General features: G+C 37.4%; 1 protein-coding gene across 1 annotated transcript; it reads right to left on the bottom strand.

The window, feature by feature from the left end:
* Positions 1-1631: 1631 nt before the first annotated feature.
* LOC6038187 (chitin deacetylase 1) lies at positions 1632-27971 on the bottom strand. The gene is made up of 7 exons (XM_001847965.2): positions 27798-27971; positions 19654-19745; positions 18107-18218; positions 17660-17787; positions 16922-17064; positions 2257-2862; positions 1632-2198 (listed from the first exon to the last, which is right to left on the bottom strand). Exons 1-7 carry the CDS (start codon positions 27850-27852, stop codon positions 1862-1864), a joined length of 1473 nt encoding a protein of 490 aa, XP_001848017.1. The 5' UTR covers positions 27853-27971; the 3' UTR covers positions 1632-1861.

The raw sequence follows: 27971 nt of genomic DNA, 5'->3' as shown, positions 1-27971 counted from the left end.
AAATAAAGTAACATAAACAAAATCTCTGCCATCAGCAGTCCCTGTTTATATAGCCCTGTAAGCCTGTCAAACAAAAGGCTACATAAACCTCGTAACGAAAAAAAAAGCATCATGAACAAAGCGCCATGTACATTCGGCGAAGAAAAACGAATCATAACAAAGCGTCCCCCTCAATGACAGCAGGGTGATATCGACGTTGGTGATTTCAAAAGAAGTTATGTTTGTTTTTCTTAAATAAAACGACGGAAATAATGTTTTATTGAATTTGGATGATGAATTATCAATGAATGCAACGTTTTTCATCGTTTGTTATTATTAGAACATCTTATTTTGCTTTTATATTTAAATGGGAATTGAAAATGGATGCTCAACATTCAAATGCGTTTTTCTCAAAACGCATGGTTTGTACATGATGCTTTTTGAAATGTTGGCGTCGATATGGTCATAGGGAAGGCCCCAAATTTTTAGCCAAATCAAAAAATACAAATAAAATCCATTTCCGGTTTTGGTAGAGAATTGCTCTTATTTCATTCAAATGGCTTATTTCAAACTCTAGCAATTTGGAGGCTTTTTTGTATAAAGAGAACTTCTTCAACAATGTGACCCTATTTTCTAGAATGAGAAAGAGAAAGATTAACTTTATAAAAATGATCAGCCGTTTCCAAGCACTGAACGATTTATTAAATGGAATGACTTTTGTTAAATGGTTGCTCATTTTGATCTGCACGCTGGAATGGTAGCCAACAAACTGTGTAGGTACATGAAACAGTTTAATTTTATATTTTTATCAACCAAGCATATAACATTGAATCAAACTTACCCCAGCATAAATCTTCTTGAATTATTTCATTGTTTTGTAACTGTCTCAAAAAGTTAAACGATTCGCGATACTTCCAAAGTGAGCGCTCCGTGAGCGAAAAAATGAGCGCGAGCGCGGGACAAACGCGAGCTGAAAAAATCGGAGCAAACGTGAGCGCGGGCAAACGTGACCTAGCTCGCGCAGCGCTCCTCCTCACGAATGAGCGAAAAGTGAGCGCTCACGAGCGCGTGAGGAACGCAACACTGGGGCCAACTCTCTTCCCACGGGGCAAAACATTTTTTCTGGGCCTATGTTGCTTTTTCATAAATTTTCTCGAATAAAATATATTTTTTGGTGATTTTAAGTACAAGGCATCGTAGTCGCCAAAAAAAAAAAACAAGAAAACTACAAAAATCAGACATTTATGAAGAATTTTAAAATGGCTTACTTTGACACAGTAAATTCGACTTGAAATGCATAGAAAAAGTTCAATCCCAGTAAAAAATGCAATTAACTATAAAAATATGAAACACAATAGCTTATAGGACCCCTTAAAAAGCTATAAAATTGTTTGCATCAGAACACTGTGACGAGAAGTTTGCCATTTCTGGGTTAAATTATATTTTTTCACTGGGCCTAGAAAGCCTTTTTCTTTTGAAAGTTTAGCACGAGGTACCAATCGATCGGTTAATTTTAATCCCGAATGAAATGTCAACCAAAAAAACAAAATTTCAACACATTCAAAAAACATTAAATCAGTACAAATTACTGCCGGATCTCTTGGTTATTTTTATTTTGGTAATATTTTCGGATGAATAACAAAGCCTTTTTCTCGAGATTTTCGTTTATTTTATTTTTAAATTTTGGCTCTCGCACAAACGAGATGAGGTTCTTAAGCAAACGCACGCAAGTGCACGCATTGCTTCACTTTCTTCTTCCTTCACGCACGTGCGGTTCAGGGAAGAAACTTAAACTCTGATATCAATCAGCTTACACGAAATACACGTTAAAAAATTAGTGCGCATCACAAATCTCTCTCCTTCTCCTCGTCCTCCTCCCCCTCTAGTTCTCATCATCCGACGAGCCGCCCTTTCCCTCGCCGGCCTCGCTCTGATCGATGTAGTTGTCCCGGCCGGGAATGCCCGAGCCGTGCGAATCGCCCAGCCACGGGTACACCGCCGGACACTCGAAGCACGTCTCCATGTAGCGCGTGTCGCTAATGTTGGACGTCGGCTCCTTGAACGCGAGCGCGCACTTGTTCGAAATGTTGCACGGTTTGGGCGTTTGCGTCGACTTGACCTTGCAGTTCCACGGCTCGTAGTTGTTGAGCTGATTCAGCGTCTTGGGGTCGGTGATCCAGGTGAGGGCCTGCGTCACCGTCACGAACCACACGTCGGGCCTGAAGGGAGACACGGAAATTGTAATTGCATGCAAGATTGCGTACAAGGTGTACTTACAGCGTTTGCGTCCAGTCGAGGAATTTGTGCAGACCGCCTTCGAGCTCCTTGATCTGGAACCAGTTCGTGTGGAAGGGCATCATGTACGGGGCCTTATTCTGGTAGTAGTACCGTTCGAAGTCTTCCTGCAGCCAGTGGAACACCTCGTTGGCGTCGTGATTGTGCAGCACGCACTGATCCATGTACGGACAGTGTCCGCCCTCGTAGCTCTCGACAAAGTGCGCGTTCAGCGGGACCTCCCAGATTCCGGGGAAGCTCTTGGTCGGACACGTTCCGCTCTTGCACTCGTGCGGGATCTTGTAGTCCAGCGTGTACGGCCACATCGGGATCGGGCTCGGCGGAACGCTGATCGAGCTGTCGTAAATGAAGCCAAAGTCCTCAATCACCTTGTACTGGGTGTTGCGGCCCGGCTTCAGGAACGGTGCCCGCATGCCGTTGATCTCGTTCGAGGACACGTTCGAAAAGTGCTTCAGGATGGACCGCATGCCGATCATCTCGCCGACCCACTCCTCGTAGCCCTTGTCCTGGAGACCCTGCTGAAGGGAGATGGTTTCCACCGCGATCTCGTGGCCTCCATTGGCGAGCACCTGGATCTGCTGGTAGTTGCTGGAGTAAAGAAAAAAATAATAATTATGAAACTCACATCTTTGAATAACTTAAAAATTTAGATTTGCCTTAAAATTTTAGTTTTTAAAACCTCAAATTCACATAAACATGCATACAAAGTTAGCCGATGCGTCAAGATAATTTGTAAAAAAAAATCAACAATATCTGAGTTGCTTTCATACAAGTTTCAGCAAATACTCTGTAACGAGTTTTTCTAAGAAGGTTTCACTCCATTTTGAATGAATTGTGCGTTATTTCGTGTGAACGTGCAAACCCCCCCGTTAAACGTCAATTTTTTTTTGTAAGCGTAAATTCTTTTAAAACATTCTGTTTCCGTCAAACCCAAACCTTCTCAGAAATGAGTTAATTGGAGCATCTGTCAGATTTGAGTGAATTTCATTCAGATCTGGGTGAATAGCACTAAGTTTTCGTTGAATTCTGATGGTACGTTCGTTTGAACAGCCAGTGCGGCACTGAGTGCCACACTCGTCGGCAGGGTTACCAGGCCTGAACAGAAAAAAATCTGGCAAAAAATCTGGAAAAAATCTGACAAGCCACTTTTCTCAAAGTAAGAAGCAATTTTGTGTTCAAAAACAGTGTATTTTCACTTTTTATACATTATAGATTCACAAAATAAACAAAATACATTAATAAAACATTGTGTGGAAGAAACAGAAAATGATTCTTTTTCAAATTGACACTCAAAAAATCTGGCAATGCCAGATTTTTCTGGCAACCTGGCACCCCTGCTCGTCGGTGCCAGTTTTGGTTCAAACGAACATTCTTTTTCAGTGTGCATGGAACTCGCATGAAACTGAAAAAATATCGAGTGCGGCACTAGAGTTTCAGTTCCAAGATGGCGGCGAAACTCGTGCGGAACTAGCGCGAGTTTCTTCAAACAAACACTTTGACAGCTCTGAGTGCGGCACTCAGTGCGGAACTAGCCCTCAAACGAACGTACCATGAGTGAACTGCACTCAAAACTGACAGATGCCCCAAGTGCTCAAGCCCCAAGTCCCAAAAATCACTTGTTCTGCCATTTGTAAAGCTGATTTCTGGAGTTTTTTTTTTGAAAAGGTCCAATAAACCAAATTTTGAGTTTTTGCTTTTTGGGTGTTTTTCAATACCCCTGACTCAAGGCGGTTTCAAAAACAGTAAAAAAGCAAAAACTGGAAATTTGGTTTATTGGACCTTTTCAAAAAAAAAAAAAACTCCAGATTTTAAACCCCTTTTTGTGAGTATACTGGTCTTTAAACTGCGAACATACACGAAATAAATCATATGAAATGATTAATTCTTGCAGTATTGTGTGCTGAGCAGTAGTTTACTTTTAGTAGTTTTAGTTTAGTAGTTTAAACAAATTTCTGAGTAAATTTCACTGGATTCTGGGTGAATTTCACAAAAAATCCTGGTGAATTTCAACAAGATTTGAAAGATATTTACTCAAAAAATTGTGAAAAGAAATTTTCTAAAACTCTGAGTTTGACCCAGTTTTGATAAAATCTAAGTAAACGCAATCAAAAATGAGATATTTAAGAATTATGTGTGAGTTGCATTGATTGCTTCAGTAATTTAAAAAAAAAACTATTTCTGGAGTTTTATTTGAAAAGGTCATATAAGTTTTTGTAACATAAGTTAATATGTTTATAGGACCCACTCAAAAGAAAAAAAACCCCTAAATTTAATTGTTGCAAAAAATGACTGATCGCAACAATATTTCGCAGTGACAGCTCGAGCTCGATCTTTGTGTGCACCGGAACACTGTGACGGAGATTTATTCATTTTTGAGTTAAGTCAGAGTTTTTGCACTGGGCCTAGAATGTCTTACACGCTTACACGACTATAATGAGTAATTTCACCAAAAACTCGGCATGTTTCAGCAGTGTAAATAAGTTGTTCTGTTTTCGACAGAATTTTGCTAAACTCGGAAATCAAAACTGAGTTTCGGCGTGAGATAATTTTCATTGTTTGTTTACATGCACGTTCAAAATCACTCAGTTTTCGTCAAAACCGAACCTACTCAGAAATGAGTAAAGAAGCCATCTCTCAGATTTGAGTGAATTTCACTCAGATCTAGATCACTCAGTTTTCATTGAATTCTGAGTGAAATTTACTCAAATCTGACATATGGCCTCTTTACTCATTTCTGAGTAGGTTCGGTTTTGATGAAAACTGAGGAATTTTGAACGTGCGTGAACACGTACAATGAAAATAAAACATTTAATTGGGTCCTAAAATTAAGCTTAAATTTAAGATTTTATTGTTCGTAACGATAAAGCTTATTTTTCTGAGTACAATGACCCTTTGTACGACAGGAAAGGATTAAAAATGGATTTTAAAATCAGTTTAAAAAAACTAACTTCGTGGCCCTTCTTGACAGAAAAGGTTTTACTTGAAATCTCGTTCCAAGGGGACCATAGTTGATCCATCGAAAAAATGTTGTCTTGTCATTTTTTTGCATTAAAATGATAAAAAAAATCAGAAATGTTTTTTTTCGCGTTTTTAATCATGTTTTTTTCCTTTGTACTTATAAATCGACATTGGGTTTCAGGACTCTATTAATGTTAAACGTTAAATTTTTACACTCTAATGCAAATTCACTCAGAATAAATCAACCCTGGAAATAAAGTAAATTCTTGTAATTTTAAAGAAAAAAGTTTCAATTATCATCAAAATTTCAGTAGAAGATGTATAAATTTTAAAATTTATTTCATGAAATCATTATCATGAATTCTTCAAATTCACCTCTGAATAAGTTGACAAATTCCAAAAAATAATAATTGAAAAATAGTTGTATGGCTAGCATTTCTCTTCGTCGACAAATCATTTTGAAAGACAAATTTAAAGCCCACTCCAAAGACAAATCTTGAGGCTAAAAATAAATCAAGTTCCCCAGGTGCTTCGAACAAAATTTAGCACTGACATAAATCGAAACTATTTCACAAAATTGAGGTTCGTTTTGGGGGGCCTAAATTTATAGTTATATCGCTCAGGTTGCCGAGCTACATAAGACTGCCGCTCATATATCCCATTTCCAGTTCCCGGAAATCACCCCCTCTTATACTTTTCGTTTGCAGTGGACGTTTCTTTCATCGCGATTATGCCGGCGAAAAGGCGGTTGAATGGAGTATGGAAGCTACCGTCACAGATTTGAAACCTGTTTCTGTACGTTGACTTGATTTAATTTAACTTTTAGCTAAAAATCAGATTTGGTTAAATTTTACTCAATATTGATTGCATGCCAAGAAAAGTACCAAAATCTGACTACATTTTAAAAATGTAAGGTTTGAAATGTTCATCAAACTGATTATTCTTCCACAACCGTGTAAAATGTCATTTGACACAGTTATTCGATTTTGGCCAAATTTTTAAAGAAAAATGTCTCCTTTTCTATGTCCGCAAGCTTAAGAGGAAACGGATTAAAATATAAAGCCAGCCTGCTCGACTCCCGTATCGCGTCCGTTATCGGACGGTTCTGGCCAGAAGATGGCTTCGCTGGCGAATCTGCGAAAGTCATTTTCCCCCCTTACTATACTGTAGCTTCTGCTACCGATGATGATGATGATGAGAAGAAAATCGCTAGAAACTTGCAGTAGTGCACACAGCCAAAAAAAAAAAAGCAGAGAGGTTATCTGGCCGTGATGCAGTTTATTCCGGTTCCAGCGGGGCCTCATCTTGATATGATGGTAGCGCACCTAACCTAACGGGCTGGAGGGGGTCATTCAGTTTTACGATGGCAGATCTTGCTGGCATGTGAAAGGTGCACGAGAACGCCAAAAAGGGGCTGGAGCGGGAAGTTTTATGGCAATCATTTAATGCAATAAAAATGTAATCATAAAAATGAAAAATTGATTACACTTTTTTTCTGCTCCTCTGCGCAGTTCTTCATCAGCGTGTGCATGTGTGAGCATCGCAGCAGGCCTGTGGGTTTTACGAAAAAGGAGGGCGTAGCAGGCTGGACGAATTTGTTGATTAAATGAGTGCACCCTTAACTTTTGGAGGGGGGAGGTGGAGGAATGAGTTGTTGTTTGAATGATTTATTAAAATTGCGTTCTCGACGTTTACGACGGTGTAAACAACTGATGAAACAGAAGGGTGGCTTCGTGAATATTTTAGATTTTTTTATTGCTGTAGCGAGTTGGTTTGGGTGCATTTCGTTTTCTTTTGTAAAAAATAACATTTAATTCAAAACTGAAAATTAACAACGAATGAGTAAACATTATTTTGCGTGTAAGCAACATTCTGACAGCTCTTTGTTTTGCTATGACACTCTAACAAGAAAATACTCATTTTCAGCTTTAAATTACCTCCACCGTACTTTTTTCTGTGGACCAAAGAGCTTCAAGTCATTTTCAATAAATTAAATCAATTTCTCACCACTAAAACTAATCGCTCGCGCTTACTTTGATCAACGGTTGCACCTAAATTTCCACCTGCACAGTGCAGGCCATTAGCAAGCCAATTAATCCCCGGGCTGCTTTGATGGAAACAACCCGTAACGGAACCTTTTTTTCGCTCGCCCCCCGACAAGTTGCAATTAATTCGCGCGCTTCAGCTGAAACTGATGCACAAATTTCGCTCTGCCGCTGATCAAAAGACGGCCAACAACAGAACTACAAAAAAACGACCACCAAGACAAGTCTAATTTGCTACAAGCGAAAAGTTTTCCTCGTTCGCGCAATCCTTTAATCATTCTGACAGTTTTTCCAACCTAACCTCCCCGTTCTGGAAAATTGCGTTTCGCTTCTCTCGTACAATTAATTGCACCTTTTCTCTGGAAAGCTTCTGGTGCTGTTGCAGTTGTACTGCCTCTTCCCGGTTTTTCATTGGACTTTTTGCATTTTATATATATTTTTTGTTGCTCCAGCAATGCAATGGGCTTCCAGCTCGAAACGCTCGAATAAATTAAATTTTAAATGCTTTGCTGGAATTGTAGTTTTCGAGGAGCGAACAGAAGAAAAAACCGGTTGGAAATCCCACGTTTCCTTGGGAATCCTGCTCTCGTTCCCGTTCGTCCTTGGGGCGTTTCATTACAGTAAAAGCTTTTCATCAAGGTAAATTTAATCCAACTATTCAAGTATCACTTTGTCTTGTATCTTTTTTTTTTCGTTGCTCCGCTCCACCTGTTCCACTGGACCGGTGGACACGGTTCAGCTTCGGTCCTAGAGCTTACAATTTTTCATCCCAGCCGTGAAACCGCAGGACGAGAAAATGTCTTTCTATACGGAGCCCCCATCTCCGATGGTGCCGCTCAAATGTTTTAATTTAAACAATTTTACAGTTTGTACCGTCGGACCAGCCAGCAGGCCATGGGTTTCACCGACAAGCTGTGCGGTTTGTTCCATCTATCCAATTTGGCAGGCTGGTGTTTGAACAAGAACTGTCTGTCGTCGGCTTCGTTTAGAGTGTAATCAGTTTAGCGTGCAGCTTGGCTTTGCCAGTTTGGGTGTCGTCAAAGTGGGCAGGGTTGCCAGAATTCTTTTTGAAATTACACTTTTTTATATATTAAATTTTTTTAAGCTAAATTTCAGTCCAACTCTTTGTACCTTTTGGTAAAAATTATACACGAAACGGATGTCTATCTTTTTGAAGCTGCAGATGCTCACACGGTGCGGCACCATAAAAGTGAGCAATGATGCAATAAATTCCGCAATCAACATGCTTTTCCTTCGTCGTGGTTTGATGGCGGGTAGTTTTTCACAATCTTGATTAAAGGTGTTGGGTTTTTCGAAGATGACAACATTGATTGAGGTTTGTTTTAAATTTTTCTTGATGAAAGGTTGTAAAAACTGAAGTTCAAATTTGAATGATTTTTTTCACAATATTGTCCGTTTCTCTCGAAGGTACACGCCGCGCGGCATTTCAGAATGTGCCGCAGACACTGTTGCCAGCGATTTTCTGCACTTTTGGTGCAATAAAAAACATTCCCGGCAACGATGCCATGCAATTCGAAGAAGAAGATCAACAAAAACAAAACGCACAGTATGGAATTTGACAGCGCGCATTTGCCGTCGTTTCGAGGCTGGTATGCCGCGTGTCTTTTTCGGGAATACGCGCAATAATGTAGATTTTGGTAACCTCTAAAAACTGTGTACGTTTGACAAAATGATTTGTCATTTTTTTCATGCTCAAGAAAAATTACTTATTTAGGCAAGATAAATCGCACTTTTCTAAAACCATTTTTAAAGTTTTGCAAGCGATTTTTTTCAGTTCAACCCATAGCAAAAAGCTATTCGTATTGGACATGGAAAAAAACGTAACATAAAGTGCGAAAAAGAACTCAGGAACATGCAATTTTAGGTTACAGTGTATATGGAGTAGAATCTTCTAGCTGTCAAAATGTATAGAGAAGGCAAGGTATGTAGATTAGATAAGGTAAGGCGGGTTGTCAAAATAGTTAGCACGAAACCTGGATTTTATATGGAGATTTTCAGAAAAGTGATAATTTGACCATTTTCCATGCAATTTTTATCTGTGTGGTTGTTCAGCATGCCAAACTGTACCGAAAAACGCGTTTAGTTGAATTTATTTGTTTTGAAAAAATATTTGTGCTTTGAAAGCGTTTTTCGGTTCAGTTTGGCATGCTTAACAACCCCACAGAAAAAAATCCGGTGAAATTTGCCCGGAAAATGGTGAAATTTTAACTTTTCTGAAAATCTCCATATAAAATCCGGGTTTCGTGCTAACTAACTATTTAGACAGCTTGAAAACCCGCCTTACCTTACTAATCTACATACCTTGCAGAGAAGGTTCGCCAATTCGACTAAAACTGCTTTCAAAATCACTCAGTTTTCGTCAAAACCTTCCCAGAAATGAGTAAACAGGACAGCTCAAGCTTTGAGTGAATTTAACTAAGACCTGGCTGAATTTTACTACTTTTTTGTTGAATTCTGAGTTCACTCAAGTCCAACATAAATCTATCAAATGCCCCATTTACTCATTTTTGAGTAGGTTCACTTTCGACGAAAACTGAGTGATTTTGAATGCGCGTGCATTAATTGAAACGACTGGCAACTGTCAAAAGCACAAAATCACGTGCTAAAAAAATCCTCCAATGATGGGGCTAAAATGTCAACTGATTTTGACATTTTGGGGCTCAATTCGAATTTGCGGACACTTGAATTCAAGCAAAACAATGTAAATTGACCAATGTTGAAGTGTAAACAAAGCGTCTACACTCAAAATCAGAAGTACCCCTCAAAAAGGGTTAGATTTACCCTTTATCTGTCAACACAAGGTAAACCAACTCTTTTTGAGGGTTACTTCCACCGTTTTTTACCCCTTTGCAAAGGGTTACCACCGGTAAACTTGAAAAAAGGAGTAAAAATAACCATTAAAAAGGGTTCGTTTACCGTGTGTTGACAGATTAAGGGTAGATAGAACCCTTTTTATGGGTACTTCTGATTTTGAGCGTATCCTGCTCACGTCAGTTGATGTTTACGGTGGAAACGAGCAGGATAGACTCTTTGTTTACACATCGGTTTCGGCCCTATTGCAATGTTTTGCTAGAATTACCGAAATCGCTCTTTTTAGCATGAGAACATGATTTTGTATACAGATTTTAAGAGAAGTGTCAATTTGATAAATTTCGTGTTAATTTCAAAGGGTTTTAAGCATTACAAAAAAGTCCAATGACATTTTTCAAGATTTTTTCCGGTTGGTCGTTTTGGTCAATATAATTAAACTTTCAGTCTGTTATACACCAATTCAAATTCGATTGGAACTGCATTCGAATCAGCGTCTCAGAGTTCACTAATTAGGTCCTAAAATTTAGCTTAAATTTGTGATATTATTGTTTACAACGATGAAGCTATTTTTTTAGTACAATGACTCTTTGTAAGACCACAAAGGATTTGTAATAGATTTTTAATTCAATTTTCAGAAATTAACTTCGCAGAAAAGTTCCTACTTGACAGCTCGTTCCAAGGGGACAATAGTTGATCCATCGAAAAAATGTTGTCTTGTCAAGTTTTTTTTGCATTAAAATAAAAAAGTGATTAGAAATGGTTTTTAGCTGGGTGCAGAATAGTTGTCCGCAAAGCGGCCTCAATTTAGAACTGTCAAAGCGGAACCAATTTATTGTTTGAAAAATGATGCCAAGAAGTGGCAAGTATTGTAATCGATCTATAGTTTATTTTGTCAGGAATAAAAAAGTCGAGGGCGTCGAGCTTTTGAGTCAGTCTTAAGAAAAGAGATGAAATCGAGATTGCCATAATTCGTCGCTAACATTTCCATTAGCGCTATGTCTCACTCAAAACCTATGTTTACGAATTGTTTACGACGAATTAATTATCAGTAACTGTGAATGGCATCTGCCAAATAACATTATCCATATACATAATCTCGTAACTTCCATCTGGTTGCTCTTCTGATTCACAAATTTCCCCCACTTCTGAATTCTTCGTTGAAAACAAAGAAGAACTCTTTCAACCGCCCATCGTTTATTCTACGAGCAAAAAAAGCACGAAGAACTTAATTTTTCAGCGAAAACTTTAATATCATTAGATCCAAAATGTTTCAAAACGAGTCACTTCAGCAGCAAAAAATATGTCACGCTTGAGCTTGAACAAAGCCTTCTACTTTGTTTATGTTCACAGCTCTAGTGCAGTTGTATTAGTGAGGAGCAGTGGGGATCATTCGGAAATCACGTTACACATTCTGTCTTTTCAGCACCCAGGTTTTTAGCGTGTTTTTAATCGTTGTACATCAAAATTTACAAAGGCCTTTAGGACCCTATTACGTTCGAATTCCCGAGCATTCGAATTAGTGAAAATTTGAAGTGGCGAAATTCGAATAATCCAATCCGCTCTTTATTTATATAATTTGACAGCCAACAGATCCATCATACCTGTACTAATCTATTTGCCTTGCACAAATAGAGTAGCTTTTCTTGCTTTCAGATGAATTTAACAAATTTGTTTGTTTGTTTGTTTGTTTGTTTGTTTATATTTATTCCGAACTTAAGACATACATCTTATCTGTTCACGCCGTGACGTAGAATGAAATGCGCTGAGAAACAATTGGTAAACAACGAAAGAAAGAACTAGACAATCAAACTGAATTAATCTAAAAACTAACTATTATTAAAATGCTCTAAACATGCTTTCTTAAATCCTATACTCGAATTTAACAATTGTAGATTAGGCGGCAATTGATTCCATTCTGCAATACCTCTAACAAAAAAGAATTGGCATAGTGAGATGATCTAAATCTTGGCAAGATGAATTTTCTTCCTCTTCGGCTTCTCATAGGAGTTATTTTTGAGGTGATGTATGGAGGGGACTGATTGACAATAAATTTATGTAAGAGTAGAACTGATCTAAGCACACCAAAACGAGAAAACGGACAACCAATTAGGAAATTCTGTCTGTGAGTCACGCTTGCAAAACGATTTAAACCAAACACAAAACGTACACAACAGTTTAAAGCAACTTTTAATTTATTATAAGCAAAAGTGGACGATTGTTTCAACACAAAGTCACAGGTTATAAAGTGCGGTAAAATTAAAGCTTTAAATAATTTTAGTTTAATCTTAAAGTCGAGATGATTTGCTTTGAGACGAAGGGATCTTAAAGCAGCATAAACTTTTCCACATTGCATCAAAACAAATTCGTCCCACTCGAATTTACTGGTAATTTTCACTCCTAAGCTGATAACTGTATCGTTATAATGAACTAATTGATTATTTAAAAATATGTCGGGTTTAAACACAGGTCTTTTTGATCTTGAAATACAAATAGCTTGCGTTTTTGATGCATTAAGTTTTAGATTGTTTGAAATAGCCCAATTGGCAACAATGGTCATATTTGTATTTATCATGTTAGATATTTCAAGTTGTGGTTTATTGGTACAGTCAAAATATATCTGTACGTCATCTGCGAACAAGTGAACACCACATCCTTGTAGGTGTGACGGTAGATCATTAATGTATAATGAGAAAAGTAATGGACCAAGAACGGATCCTTGTGGCACTCCTGAAAGAACCGGAAGCAACTGAGAAAATATTCCGTCGTTAAAAACAGTTTGAAATCTATTTGACAAATAAGATCGTACTAAACGTACTGCATCAGGACAAAAACCAAAAATCATTTTTAATTTATCACACAAAGTTTTATGACAAATAGTATCGAATGCTTTAGAATAGTCTAAAAGAATAAGCACAACGTATCCACCTGAGTCTATCACTAAACCAATATCATCACATATCTTTAGCATTGCTGTTTTAGTACTATGTCTTGGGCGATATCCCGACTGGCAAGGTGTTAATAAATCAAAACGAGAAACAAAATCCGTAATTTGTTTTTTAATAACTCTTTCAAAAGCTTTAGAAAGCGCAGATAAAATGCTAATTGGACTTAAATTGTCCAAACTAATTTTAGGACCTTTCTTTTTAATAGGTACAACTTTCGATATTTTCCAAACTTTGGGGTAAATACAAGTTTTAATTATTTTATTAAAAATATGTCGAATGGGTTCAACTATGAGGGGAATTATAGCTTTGCAAAATTTAATTGGAATTTCGTCCAGACCAACTGCATTAGATTTTATTTCATATATTGCATTAACAACATGATATGATTCAATAGGTTTAAAAGCAAAAGCCTCAGGTACAGGTGCGATAGCATTCAATGTTGTGGATGAACTGATCCCAGTTGAAAAATTACTTGCAAAGAAATGATTGATTTGATCTGCATTTAGGTTGTTTTTTCGTTTTTATTTTTTTTCTTAAATCCAATAGCATTGAGTTTATTCCATAATTCTTTCGAGTTCAAATTTTGAGCAAACATTGTGCTGAAATAATTTTTCTTGGCACTGTTGATCATATTTGTTGCCTTATTTCTAAGCCTTTTATAAAGCGTGAGGTCATTATCATGTTTAAATTGTTTCCATTTAGAAAAAGCTAAATCTCTATCAACAATTACTTTAGACAAGTTTGCATTAAACCAAGGTTTATTATGGGGTTTTTGGATAAAATTCCGTAATGGAACGCAGTTATCATGCAGATTTTTAATGTTTGTATTGAAAAAATCTACTAAGATATCTGGATTGTCAAGGCTAAAAAAATAATTCCAATCGATCTGATCAAACATTGTTAAAAGCAGAGACGAATTCATGTGACCATAATCACGAAAACAAATATTTTCATTAACATTCGATACATCAACATCAACAGACGCAAAAATTAAATCATGATTGGACATAAACGGTACAGACACTTGGTTAAAACGCAAAATAAATTCTTTTTTGTTAGTTAATAAAAGATCTATCAAAGATGCTCCTGTTCTGTGAAAATGTGTAGGAATTTCTCCAACAGGTTTCAGAGACAAACTTTGTAAACACTTTAAAAAACGTCTTGTGTTAGAAGAGTTCAGGTCAAGAAGATTGGTATTGAAATCGCCCATGATAATCATGTGTTCATGCTGTAAATTACTACGGGAAAGCAAGTCGATCATCAACTGAGAGCAATCGGAATTTGGAGTATTGTAGATAAATCCCATGAGTAAACTTTCATGATTTACAGAAACTTCGACGAAAATAAATTCAGTTGGTGCATTGTCAATATCATGTGATGATATGATGACTTTACAATTTAAAAGTTTTTAACATACAACAAGATACCACCTCCAATTCTTCCTTTACGATCACATCTTATAATTTTATAACCATCAATTTCAAGTACGTCGTTTGGTATTTCCATTTTCAACCATGACTCACAAACACACATGACGTCGACTTTGGAAATGTATGCAATATTGCGAAGTTCATCCAATTTAGTTAATTTTCGAGCACATATACTTTGGCTATTCATACAGCATACAGAAAGTTTGTTGTGAATGAGAGCAGATTTCATCACAATACCTGGAATACTCAAATTGTTAGAGTTATTGCTTCTTGAATCATCAACCGACATCGAACAGAAAACAGATAGGAACTAAGAAAACATGATTTAAGAGCATTTTAAAGTTGTTTAGAGAAAAACAAAAAATGACTACAATCTTCACGATCTGTACTTTAACCACAAATACTTTAAACAAAAGCGCATTCATCTACAAATGATTTTGGAATAACAATAATAATAATAAGAGAAATACTTGTATCATCTTCGACTTCGGCGACGACAGCGATTTGGCCACAGCAACATTACAGCAACACCAGCAGCAGTCATCCACAGCGGCACAGCAACACCAGCAGCAGGCATCCACAGCGGCACAGCAACATACAACTCCTTCTTCTCGAACAGCATAACTTTCAGGAGGGAGTCAAAGGAAAAAAGGATAGGATTGGAAGGACGAGAATAACTTGAATGGAAAGGTCTAGCTTGTTTAACTTTCAGGAGAGGAGATTGGAAAGGAATATAAGGAATGGAAGATGAAGGAAAAGAAAAACTATTTGGAAAGGGGTAATTGACGTTGGAACCGTTGCAGATCTTCTGTTGTTTTGATCTGGAGACTCTGGTCGGAAGAAGCGGCTTTCACATGGATCACACCACTCCGGGAGAACACACTGGCCAGTTTTCCCTCCTTCTTCAGTTCCATAGCTTTGGCCTTGATTTTCCTCGCAGACGGAGTCAAGCTTTCATTGACGTAAACTCTACTGTCCGTTTGAAACCCGACTTGCCTCAGAGTGAGCGAATGCGAGCGTAAATATTTGCTGTAGAAATCGTTTTCTGATTAGGGATGGCAAACTGCAGCAGAATCAAACAGTTGTTGCCATCGTTCAGAGGTACCCTGGTGAGGCGTCGAATATCCACGGAAGGAACTGAGTGCTGAGTGTATCCCAAGGCCAGACACCAATGCCGAAAATAGCTGTACAGGTCTTCTTCACGGGTGTACGGCACTCCGCTGACGATCAGGTCGCTGGATCGCTCAGTGCGAGCAATCGCCTCGGTGTTGTCCATAACATCCAGTTTTATCTGCTCCAAGCTAGATCTGACATCCCTAAGCTCCTGGTTGATCCCCATCAGTCCTTGTTTCAGCTCATTGCGAAGTTCTTCTCCTAGTTGGTTGAACTGTTGTTTTGTTGTTTTGGTCTGCTCCGCAATCAGCTTAGCCAGGTCGCGATTGGAGATGTCTTGGATCGGCGATGTATTGGTATCATCAGGCTTGTTGCGTTTCTTATCATTCTCCGACATTTCGTAGCTGCAACGTGACCACAGTTGACCGAAGATGATGGTAGTGATCGAAAAACGATAACTGATCGCACGTGATCGACGACGATGAAGTGGTATTATTCTAAACACAATATGCGTTTCTTTTTTCACGATTTTGTGCTTTCACAGTGGGTGGATCAAATAGATAACGTCGTCCCAGGTGCTACGCACGACAACTTACGATCGCGATCACTACCCGTTGATAATACGGCAAAAAACAGCTTAAATTTGCAGATTATTTGCTCTTCGTTCTCACACCCACTTCATTCTACCACTACCACAGTTAAAAAAACTCCGTGTGAATTGAGTTGTCAAACGTACACGCTTTTCAGAAGTTACTCTTAGATTTTGTCTAATCAAAAATTACTCAAAACATAGACTATCACTAAGTTAGAAGTATTGTGGATTAAGCTGATAGCTGGATTTTCAAGCATCTTCTCACGGTTGTTGGAAACGGTTGTGGATAGACCAAGGGGTGCCCAATTGGTGTAAAAATTTCAATTCAAAGTAAAAGTATGGCTGATAACTTTTATCTTCAATCACTTCTCCATAATCAAAAATATATTTTTGTAATCATGTAGGCTGTGACTTTGACATTAGCAATCGCGCATCTGACACGCCGCCAATTTCGACGGTGGTTGGGCCGACGGTCCCAGTCCAGTAAGGAACTGATCGTACAATAAATAAAATCAGGTAGAATTCATCACAAAACTTCACGAAGATTAAAAATTGTAGACTTTTTTAGTTTGGCCTAAAAATGAGTGACTTAAGATGAGACTGCACGGTTAACTTAAACTCAAATTGAGTTGCATTTCTTGTGTGTGTAACTTTGACAATTAAACTATCAAACGTGCACACTTACGTAAAGTTAATCAACTTTTGGATTGTTTTCAGCCAGTTTCAACTCACCTGTACTCGTGCGAGATGAAGAAGGTGCCCTTGATGTCGCAGCCGTTCGGATTCTGGCGCTTGCCGTTGAAGACCTTCTTGTAATGCTCGTAGTTGTTCAGATTGACGGCCCCGTCGAACGTCAGCAGAATAATTTGCGGAATCTGTTTTCGTTGAAATTTAAGGAGAAGAAAAAAAAAATAATGAGAAAACAGGAAATTACTCAATAATTTACGCCCGCCAAAAGAAACAAAAACAAGTACTTTACAATTTATGAGCCGCTGATAAAGGAGGGCCATCAGGGCGAAAACAAGTCATAATTGCGGAAGGCAAAGGACAAAAAAAGGTATTTTTCATCTTGCTTGGCTTCCGCTTTTTCCCCCGGAGGGGGAATAACAGCAAAAAAGCGTTTTCCAGAAAAAAGCAGCTTGTCAAATCAAGATGCTCTTTTTCATATCTTTTCGTTTTTCCCCAACAAAAATTAAATGCTTTTGAGATAAGAGAGAGCGGAAAAATTGTCAGAAGCCACAAACTTGCCAAATTTAATACAATTCTTCTTTCAAACTTCAATTGTGGCGCGAGATATGATTGCGCACAAAAGTAACCAACAAAAAAAGTCTGCACTTGCTATCGCGGAAAATTGCAATTCCCCCAAAATGCACAATACTTTTCCGGGGCAGACATCCTCGCAAAAAAAAAAAAAACGACGAAACCTCAGTAGGCCGTTTACGCTCTAATAACGGAGAAAATTAAACTCACCTCGTCCGCGTTCAGCCCCTTCGGAATCAGCGTGCCGTCCTTGTTGCAGAAGCAGTACGGCAGCTCGCACTCGGCCGGGTCGCACCGTTTGGCCAGATCGACGGCGGCCTCCGTCGTGGCGGGCGGTTCTGGAATTAGAAAATGATTATAAAATGATTAATTTTGGCAGTTGTGAGAGCAGTTGAAATAACTGAAAGCAGTTTTGACAGCTGAAAGCAGTTTTGACAACTGAAAGCAGTTTTGACAACTGAAAGCAGTTGAGACAACTGAAAGCAGTTTTGACAACTAAAATCAGTTTTGACAACTGAAAGCAGTTTTGACAACTGAAAGCAGTTGAGACAACTGCAAGTAGTTGAGACTGAAAGCAGTTTTGACAGCTGCGCGCAGTTGTGATAAATGCAAGCCGTTTTGGAAACTACCTAGAATTAAATTTAAAGTTTAACTTACGGTTTGGCAGCGGCCCACACTTGGCCTCAGCCTTGAAGGTGCAAAACTTTTGCACATCGTCAAAGTACAGCCCCGAAGGACACCGGTTCACGTACGGGTACCCGTCCACACACTGTAAGAGGGGAGGAAAGATAAACATAGATACGGGATTAAACAAACAAAAATATAATCTAAAAGTAGCTGCAAAAAAAGAAGCTCAACTTGACATTGCACGTGGCCCCCCATAGAAAGCCATGCACATAAAAGAAGACCATCCGAGCAGGCGTTCGTTCAGGTTACGGCAGGAAAATTCCATCCCACCACCCGCCTGTCATGGCATGCTGCGATGAGACTTGCAAAAGTCAAGGGTTGCTCCGTTTCCAGAGTAAACATAATATGGGGCACGCTGGAGGAATGTGTTCTTGAAACAGCTTCTCAAAATCGCTAAATTTTTGAAACTTTGGGGCGTTAAATTTTACGGTTATCTTTAATACGTTGAAAATAATATTTTCATGCACTCTCCGGGCTAAACTCAAAGCGGAAGTCGTTCAAGACAGAAGATTTTAACGACGAGCCGTTTTTGCGCCATGGCCTGCTCCGTTTCAAAGGGAACGGAAAACAGGAGGGGAAAAAATAGTTTCATTTTCACGGTCTGTTTTTTTACCTTGCCCTAAGGCCACACCTCTTGGGTGACCATATTGCGCGCGGGAAAAACTTTCCTGGTAAAACAGTAATTATTATTACTCTTTTGAAATGAAGGAACAAAAAAGTCGCGGGAAGTGCTGCCGGCTTCGGGGATAGGTTAGTTTTTATGATGCCGATCTATCTTGGCTGGATTATTTCTTTTTTTCCTTCTGTTCTCTGCGAACCTCCTGGATTCCGGAGAGCTTACGGCCTCGGGGAATGATAATGACACCATTAGTGGACAGGAACTTTTGTTCGCGGGGGCGAGTTCTTAAAGGGGAAGGAATGGAATCTTTATGAACAGATTGTATTTGAGTGTCTCAATTTGAAAAACTGAAAATTTAGCCAATTCAATATAAACTTTTAGTGCACGGAATAATGTAAAAACATTTAATTTAACCCAAAAATGACGAACTCCACATCACAGTGTTCTGATGCAAACAATGATCGAGCTCGAGCTGTCACAGTCCCTGCGAAATATGTTGGCTCTTATATCGGGCGGACAGTTAACAAAAACCAGCTAGAAGAGGCATGACAAAAAACTTTTGCTAGAAAGAGACAGCAAATCTGATGCAAACAAACCCGCAACTGCCATGTAAACATTCTTCGAATGTGTTGGCAAATTTCTGACTAGACAATGTGTATCGATTAAAAATCACTCAAACAACCCCCCATAAACCGACAATCCGGTTTGACTGCACCAATTAAGGCGCTCAAAACCGCCAAATTAACACTTCCTTGTTCGGCGAAGCCGAAAAATGGAAAAGTCAACCTCTAATCACAAGTTAAACGATTCGCAAACTGGAACGGCTCAAGGTCGCGCACAGAAATAATAAATTCCAACCCTGACCAAAAATAGCCCGATCCAAGCAGCCGTTGCTTACCTGATAAAACCTCCGACAGGTGGCGGGGTCGGCAAAGTTGCCATTTCCGTAGCCTTCCGGACATTTGAACTCTTTCTCCTCCTTGGTTTGCGCTGAAAACAGTCGTAATAAAAATGTGAGGTTAGTTTAATTAAAAATGGTTTAGTAATGGTATCGCACACACACACACTCTCGCAGGAAGCGAGGGCAGCGAAAAAGAGAGAGGTCGACCGCTCAAGGCAAAGTATGACACGACGAAGGTGCCGCGCGCACATTCCATTGACCGCAACCAGGTAGGCCATGCCTAGGAATGCTTAGGGAAAATGCAGTCCAGACCAGCTGTCAGTTGGTCTCACACACTCACAAAAAGGTGCCCGTTTTTCGTGTTTAAAGTGCCGCTTTTGCTGCATAGGCTCTCGCCGACTTGGATTGCAGTTTTGTACTCTTCAACGAATGCAATTGCACCCATTCTGAGAGTCGAATGCGGTGAAGGGGTACCCTTTCGTGAGAAACGACGCCATCTGGGAAAGGCAATTGTGGTTCTTTTTCTCCACTCTGATCCAATCAAGCAATTATTCAAGCCGCAAAAGTTGCTTAAACACCTTAACCGGTTTCGCGGAGCGAAATGAGAGTGAAAAGGTGTCAAGATTAAACACGATGAGGTCCCCCCCCCCTTTCTCAAAACAACCGCTTAAGGCGAGGAAAGATGCGCCGAAAAAAAAGAGTCAACAGACGGGAATAAATTATGATAATGCCCATAAAAATTTACATAACCTGAAATGTTTTCGGTTGCCACCGGCAACACGCGTGCTGCGATCTTCACTCAATCTCTGTGGTCGAGGTGGCGGTTGGCCCAGTTTCCTGATTTCGAGATGCGCGTTCCACAAAACCCTGTCAGACGAGGGCAGGTGTGTGTAGCGTCATTATGCAATCGATCAAAGCAGGCTGGCTGCATGCTGTGCGGGTTGGAGCCTTTCTTCGATAACTCTTGGTGGAGTGTTTCTGTTTTTGCTGAGGTTGTCAATGTTGTTTAATTACTTGGAAGAGGGTGGGGAATCGTTCGGTATTGAGTTGATATTGTTATTTTCCTGAGTTGTTTGAACGAGGGGGATGTCTAATGTACAAGAGACTCGCTGCCGTTGAGTGATTGTCAACAATGTTGTGTGTGCATTTTTTCTGGTGTACCCGATGGTCAGTGGTGTACCAGCCAAGCCAGATATACAGAAAAATCTTTATTTTACAGTTTTTCCTATCCCGAAAATCTAAAAAAAAATTGTAATATATGTTTTTTTAATGATGTCCATAAACGACGTAATTTTCAAAACGTCCAAAATATTACCCCACCTTCCCCGAGGACTTGGGCCTCTATTTTACCTCAACCTCAACAAATGTTGACAATTTTGACAATTTGGACAATTTTGACAATTTTGTCAATTTTGTCAATTCTGTCAATTTTGTCAATTTTGACAATTTTGACAATTTTGACAATTTTGACAATTTTGACAATTTTGACAATTTTGACAATTTTGACAATTTTGACAATTTTGACAATTTTGACAATTTTGACAATTTTGACAATTTTGACAATTTTGACAATTTTGACAATTTTGACAATTTTGACAATTTTGACAATTTTGACAATTTTGACAATTTTGACAATTTTGACAATTTTGACAATTTTGACAATTTTGACAATTTTGACAATTTTGACAATTTTGACAATTTTGACAATTTTGACAATTTTGGCAATTTTGACAATTTTGGCAATTTTGGCAATTTTGGCAATTTTGGCAATTTCGACAATATTGACAATTTTGACAATTTTGACAATTTTGACAATTTTGACAATTTTGACAATTTTGACAATTTTGACAATTTTGACAATTTTGACAATTTTGACAATTTTGACAATTTTGACAATTTTGACAATTTTGACAATTTTGACAATTTTGACAATTTTGACAATTTTGACAATTTTGACAATTTTGACAATTTTGACAATTTTGACAATTTTGACAATTTTGACAATTTTGACAATTTTGACAATTTTGACAATTTTGACAATTTTGGCAATTTTGACAATTTTGGCAATTTTGGCAATTTTGGCAATTTTGGCAATTTCGACAATATTGACAATTTTGACAATTTTGACAATTTTGACAATTTTGACAATTTTGACAATTTTGACAATTTTGACAATTTTGACAATTTTGGCAATTTTGGCAATTTTGACAATTTTGACAATTTTGACAATTTTGACAATTTTGACAATTTTGACAATTTTGACAATTTTGACAATTTTGACAATTTTGACAATTTTGACAATTTTGACAATTTTGACAATTTTGACAATTTTGACAATTTTGACAATTTTGACAATTTTGACAATTTTGACAATTTGGATAATTTTGACAATTTTGATAATTTTGACAATTTTGACAATTTGACAATTTTGACGATTTTGATAATTTTGACAATTTTGACAATTTCGACAATTTTGACAATTTCGGCAACTGTCAAAAAATGAAAAAAAAAAAAAAATAATTAAATAACAAGCCATAGTCATAAAAGTTGAGACAAAAAAGTTTTAAAAAGCAATTTGCACTAGTTTCGTTGTTTTGAAAACATTAGGTAAAAAAAGTATGTTTTGAAAATAAAACTTTTTGCGATACTAAACATCGAAAATTTCCAAAAATTCTAAATATTTTTAAATCAGCCCAAACATGCTAAAAATGATTCTAAAAGCAAACTTTTAAGTATTGATATTGATATTAATGTATTTTGCCCTTATTTTTTGGAATGGTAATCTCAAACTTGGTATGCTGTTTGCTGGATATTTCGAGCCAAACATTTCATTAGGGCACTTAACCAAAACGTAAACATTTGGGATTATTCCACTATTCCATTCATTAGTACACTCCCTACATGTCCTCCAAGAATCAGATTGATAGCTGACAATTTCCTATTGAAAAAATCAAAAAAACAAAAGGGCACACAACAATGTTCAATCCAAACCAGAAAAAAAGCTCAATGGTGCCTTTTCATACATTCTTAACAATAATTCACTTCAAAACAAAGTTTGGTTTACGTTTCACCAAGGATTTGTGCAGAATTTTTTTTTGACAAATTACAATATTTAATACGGTCCCGCGGCTGCTGTTAAGTACACTTTTGAAGATTTTTTATGTTTCACATACCTTATCTACACCATTCGATCACAAAACTTAACCAATTATCAAAATTTCCGCTGGATTCCTCATTATTTCTAACTAAACAAAAGAGCCCATAAACATCATTCAAAACAACAATCGGGTGACAGCGCTTTAGTGCCCTTTTAGTTCTCTTCGAAATTGCGTTTAGAAAGGGCCCATTATAAACAACAGTTGGAAAAAGTTAAAAGGGCCCAAAAAAGATATTTTTTAAAATTATGAGTTTTATTGCGAAAATCAACATAAATTAACAAGCATTAAAGCAGAGTTGGGGATAATCATGTGTTTTATCGTATCATCATTAAAAATACCACTGTCCACTTTTTGCCAGCGATTTTCTCGAACCGCGATTTTTGGTTTTGTGCCCTAATGAATTGTTTGGCTCAATTTCCTGTAGTCAAAACAATAAAACAATAAAGTGAATTAAATTTTATTTTCAACGGGAACTTATTCAAAAAAGGTAGAGAAAGAAATCTCTGTGAAGATTAGTTTTTTGAGTCATAATTAATTAAGTGAATTTTTGTTTAGAAATTCCATAAACAAACTAGTTGTTGCGACTGCTGATAGAGTTGTAATTGTAAGACCTGGAAGCATTTTTTTGCCACGTAAACAAACAAAAGTTTTCCTAAATAACAAGTTTTAAACATTTTAACAACATCCTCCCTCTTCAAAACGCAACGCAACGCCTCCTGTGCTTCTATTTTCAAACAAACAGCAGTGGCGTGACATCCACCCTCAAGAGAGTGTATTTTTCCCGGTATTCACGGGCGTCCCTTCTCCCATTTTTTTTCCTCCCAAGATGTGTGTTTTCGCTCGCCCACTTTCTCCTAGGGGGCCAAACAATCTGTCTTGGCTTGCTTTGGTTTGCTTGCTTGTTTATTTTCCGTAATGTTGCGCTCCCCTCCCCTCTAACCCTCACCCCTCTCCCCCATTCATCACCATCGCACACTGTTTATCTTGCTGGTTGCCGTTTTTGGAGGACTCTCGAGCCGGTTGGTCGGTGCCCCGCGGGGCCACCCTACCGGTTCGCCTCCCGCCATGTTTGCCTACATGACATAACAAGCAGGCGCTGCTTGCTTTTTTTTTTCTTTGCGTCATGGCATGCTGCAACGAACGACCTCCCGCTGCTGGCAGGGGGCTTCGTTTTTTTTCATCAGTCCGGGTTGGCCTTGACTGTTCCGGGCCCCGGACTGGCCTGGCGTAGCAGGCTGCGCTTTTGAATTATTAATAGAACTCATCAAAGGACCGGTGTTTACCGTTGATACTTGACTGGTGTTGGGTGTCCTTGATACGGGGGAACTTCCGGCGGAGAGGTTTTTATTTCAGTTTCTTCTTTGGGCAATCTTCGCCGTTGCGTCCACCTTGCTGAGGGGGGAAATGGTTTTTCCGTAAAGTTGGAAATTGAATTTTCCACAAAAACCATAAGGACGTGACGATGGGGGTCAGAATGTGCGGCTGTGTGGATGAGGTTAGAAAATGGACCATAAAGGGACCGGACAGCTGTTACCTGAGGGTTCGATTCGCACTTAAAGTGACGTTTGAGGTTAGGTGGAGACGCGTGGTGGTAGGCCTTGAAAAAAATTGTCTGCCGTAAAGGTCAGCTTAAAAAAGCAGAGTGCGAAGTGATCGGGCAATCGAAGTAGGCGCGCGCTAAACGTTAATAAACGTGTTTTGGAGGTGTGAAAATTTACCCAACTGGACAGGTTGCGAATTGCAAGGTTGGCTTGAATAGCCATCTTTAAAACATGAGCAAAGAGGGGTGAAAATAAAGAGCGCTAATGATGGCGGTTTGCTCAGCACTTGAAATTGGAAATGAACGGTTGGTTAACTTTTCAATGAGTCGTTACTTTGCCGAATAAACGTCTTGCGTCGAAGATTGTTTTTTCATTTCTAGTTTTTTTAGTACGAATCAGGCTGCATTGTAGAATTTTAGAATTTTATGAAATATGACATTTTATGTTTTCAAAAAACATGAAAAAATAAAAATAGTGCAATAATAATTACATGTATGCATGTAAAAATGATCAGTATTTAATAAAAAATCGTTGTTATCGAAATGTATGGAAAAATTTCCGATCACATTGTAAAATATTGTAGAAAACTGGAATTTTCAGCATTTTTTCGAAAATACGTGACTGTGTGAAAATTCTGGGCAAAACAATCAAAAATATAAAAAAAATAAAATAACAAGCCATAGTCTAAACATTTGAATGAAAAAACTGTTTTAAAAACTAGTTCAAATGTTTTAAAATCATCAGTTAAAAAAAATAGTTTTGACAAAAACAAAAATTTCAGCGAAAAAAATACTTTTTGCGGTGCTGTACATCGGAATTTCATTTGAAAGGCTTAGTAGTTTTAGTGGAAATTTCGATTTTTTTTTAAAATATTGTGTTGTTACTTTCGAAATTTATGAATAAATCGGGATCATTTGATACATAGTTTTTGTGACAAATTCGAGATTTTCAAAAAAAAAACAAATGTTTTATTTCTGTAGAAATCTACAAAAAAAATCTGATTTTGAAAAAAAATAACAAAAAATATTTTTTTTATCGAAAATACCTAGTTTTTTTTTTAATTTCTAGATTAAAAAAATGTATTTTTACTTTGGAAATATATAAAAAATCCCCATCATGACACACCCGTAGTGTTAAAAAACTGAAATTTTAGTATTTTTTTCAAAAATACTTGGTTTTTGTGAAAATTTCGCGATTAAAAAAAATGTTTTATTACTTTCGAAATGTATGACAAATACTGATATTGAAAAGAATTGAATTGTTTTGTATTTTTTTCAAAACTACCCAGTTTTTGTGACATTCCCGTAGTGTAAAAAAACTGAAATTTAAGTATTTTTTCAAAGATACTTAGTTTTTTTTTTAAATTCGAGGTTTAAAATAATTGTTTTGTTACTTTCGAAATGTATGAAAAAATCCTGATATTAAATAAATTCGTAAAAATTTCGAGATTTTCAAAAAATTTTTTTTTTCAACTTTCGAAATGCATGACAAAATCTTCATCATGTGTAAGCCATATTCAAAAAACTGAAATTTTAAAGATTTTTTGAAGAATACCTCTTTTTTGTAAAAAAATCGAGATTTAAATATTTTTTTTTTCAAAATGAATGAAAAAAACCTCATACTGTAAAAAATTGTTTTTTTTTGTATTTCTTCAAAAATACATAGTTTGGTGAAAATTTTTAGTATTTGTAAAAAATCTGTCATTACTTTCAAAATGTATGAAAAAATCCCCATTGTTTGATACCCAAATTGTAAAAAACGGAAATTTTGAGCATTTAAAAAAAATACGTAGTTTGTAAAAATTATGAGGATTTGAAAAAATGTCATTGCTTAAGAAACGTTTAAAAAAATCAATGAATTTCAAGTTTTTTTTTTCCAAAGTACTTATTTTTTTGTGAAAAATTCGAGATAAAAAAAGTGTGATTTACTTAAGTAAATTTAAATATTTTTTTGAGATGTATGAAAAAAACCGCATCAAGAGACCCTAACCTTGTAAAAAACAGAAATTTGGAGAATTTTTTCGAAAATATGTAGTTTTGTGAAGATTTTGAGTATTCCACAAAAAATATTATCACTTTCGAAATGTATGAGAAAATTCCGATCATTTCGTTTTGTAAATAGCTGAAATTAAAAAAAAGTGGTTTTGTAAAAATTGTGTTGAAAAAAATCCCGATCATTTAATACTCATACTGTGAAAAAATGTTTTTTAAAGATTTTTTTTTCAAAATTATGTAGTTTTGTGAAAACCTTGAGTATTTGAAAAAAATATTACTTTTGAAATGTGTAAACAAATTCCGATCATTTGATATCCAGATTTTAAAACACAGATTTTAAGATTTTTCGAAAATACGTAGTATTCTGCAAATTTTGAGTCTGAGTGTTGAATGTGATTTTTACTCCCTGATTTCAAACAAAAGACGATCTGTCACGCAAGGTTACTAGTTTAATATTTTAAAATTCAAAGCCTTGGAAGGTTGGAAATTTGAATGATTGAAATTTACCTCTTTTCAATGTAAGTTTACTTTAATTAATGTCGAAAATTGATGCCAACATTTGTTCACAGATTTTCAGGCAATATAACATTAAAAAAAAAAAGAGTCATTGGTTTTAAATAAATAAACTCTCTGTGTTTAATAAAATCACGTGATTTTATTATTATTATTGTTTTTTTTTCTGATATCTGCTCCAATTTTCTTGGCTAATAAGATCCTCATTACACAACAAATTTCCTTCAAAAAAACAATTTCAGCACACTCCAAAAAAACTCCGATCCACTTGCGCCACCCAAAACCCGCTTCCGGTACTCCAAAAATGGCTGCACCCCGCGTGTGGCCGGTTAAGAGCCGCCAGCTCGCGCGCGACGCAACGACACAAAAATTGAGTAAGAAAATGCAACGTACGATCGAAAAAAAACCCCGGAGCTCATTCACACAAGCTGGGTTCGTCGCTGAGCCGCACTGCGCCACGCGTTTAAGTCACCGCGGCGGATTATGCAACACGCTGCGCGGCCAATTTTGGTTAAGTGTGGAGAAAGAGGGAGAGAGAGAGAGAGAGAGAGAAGAAAGAGAGTGCACGTAATAGTTGGATTTTTCTGTTGTGTTTGTTGTTGTTGTTGTTGTTGTTGGTACACGCTCAAGTCTTCCGCAAAAAGAAAGTTGACTTTCTTTGGAGTAGCGAAAAAATATTGTTACAAAACTCCTTCAAAGATTTCCAGTTTTCTTTTTCTTGGCTTTCTTCACTCATTTGCACTCTTTTGGTTGCGAAGTAGGCGCTGCCAAACAGGCTCCTTAAGCGATCATGGCCTGCTACGACGTCGTCGTCGTCGTGTCATACCTCCATTACCTTCACTTTTACGATCATTTTTCTCTCTTTTTCCCTCCCTTCAGGGTGTGTGCGATCACTATATTTTTTAAATACTAAAAATAACTCTTTTGAACGTTACCGGTCACTAACGCAACCACCGCACTGAGTAACACTACGACTAGCAGCAGCTTCATGGTGCACGATCGTCACCTCCCGGAACACTTCCCGGGGTCTCGGTTTTTTTGTTTGTCTGGTTCACCTTCCTATTGATCACGCACGAACACGACTGCCAACGCGTACGATTCGAAACTGA

This window comes from Culex quinquefasciatus, chromosome 1 (genome assembly GCF_015732765.1).
Source record: "Culex quinquefasciatus strain JHB chromosome 1, VPISU_Cqui_1.0_pri_paternal, whole genome shotgun sequence".
In the NCBI taxonomy this organism is placed as follows: Eukaryota; Metazoa; Arthropoda; class Insecta; order Diptera; family Culicidae; genus Culex; species Culex quinquefasciatus.
Note: the sequence above shows the minus strand (reverse complement) of the source record. Positions and strands in the feature narration are given on the sequence as shown.

Coding starts and splice junctions, on each gene's coding strand:
- LOC6038187 (XM_001847965.2), bottom strand. CDS start 27,852: ATGAAGCTGCTGCTAGTCGTAGTGTTACTCAGTGCGGTGGTTGCGTTA. Junction 17,788..18,106: donor GTGTGGGCCGCTGCCAAACC/GTAAGTTAAACT, acceptor TTCTAATTCCAG/AACCGCCCGCCACGACGGAG. Junction 2,863..16,921: donor TTCATCTCGCACGAGTACAG/GTGAGTTGAAAC, acceptor TCTTTACTCCAG/CAACTACCAGCAGATCCAGG.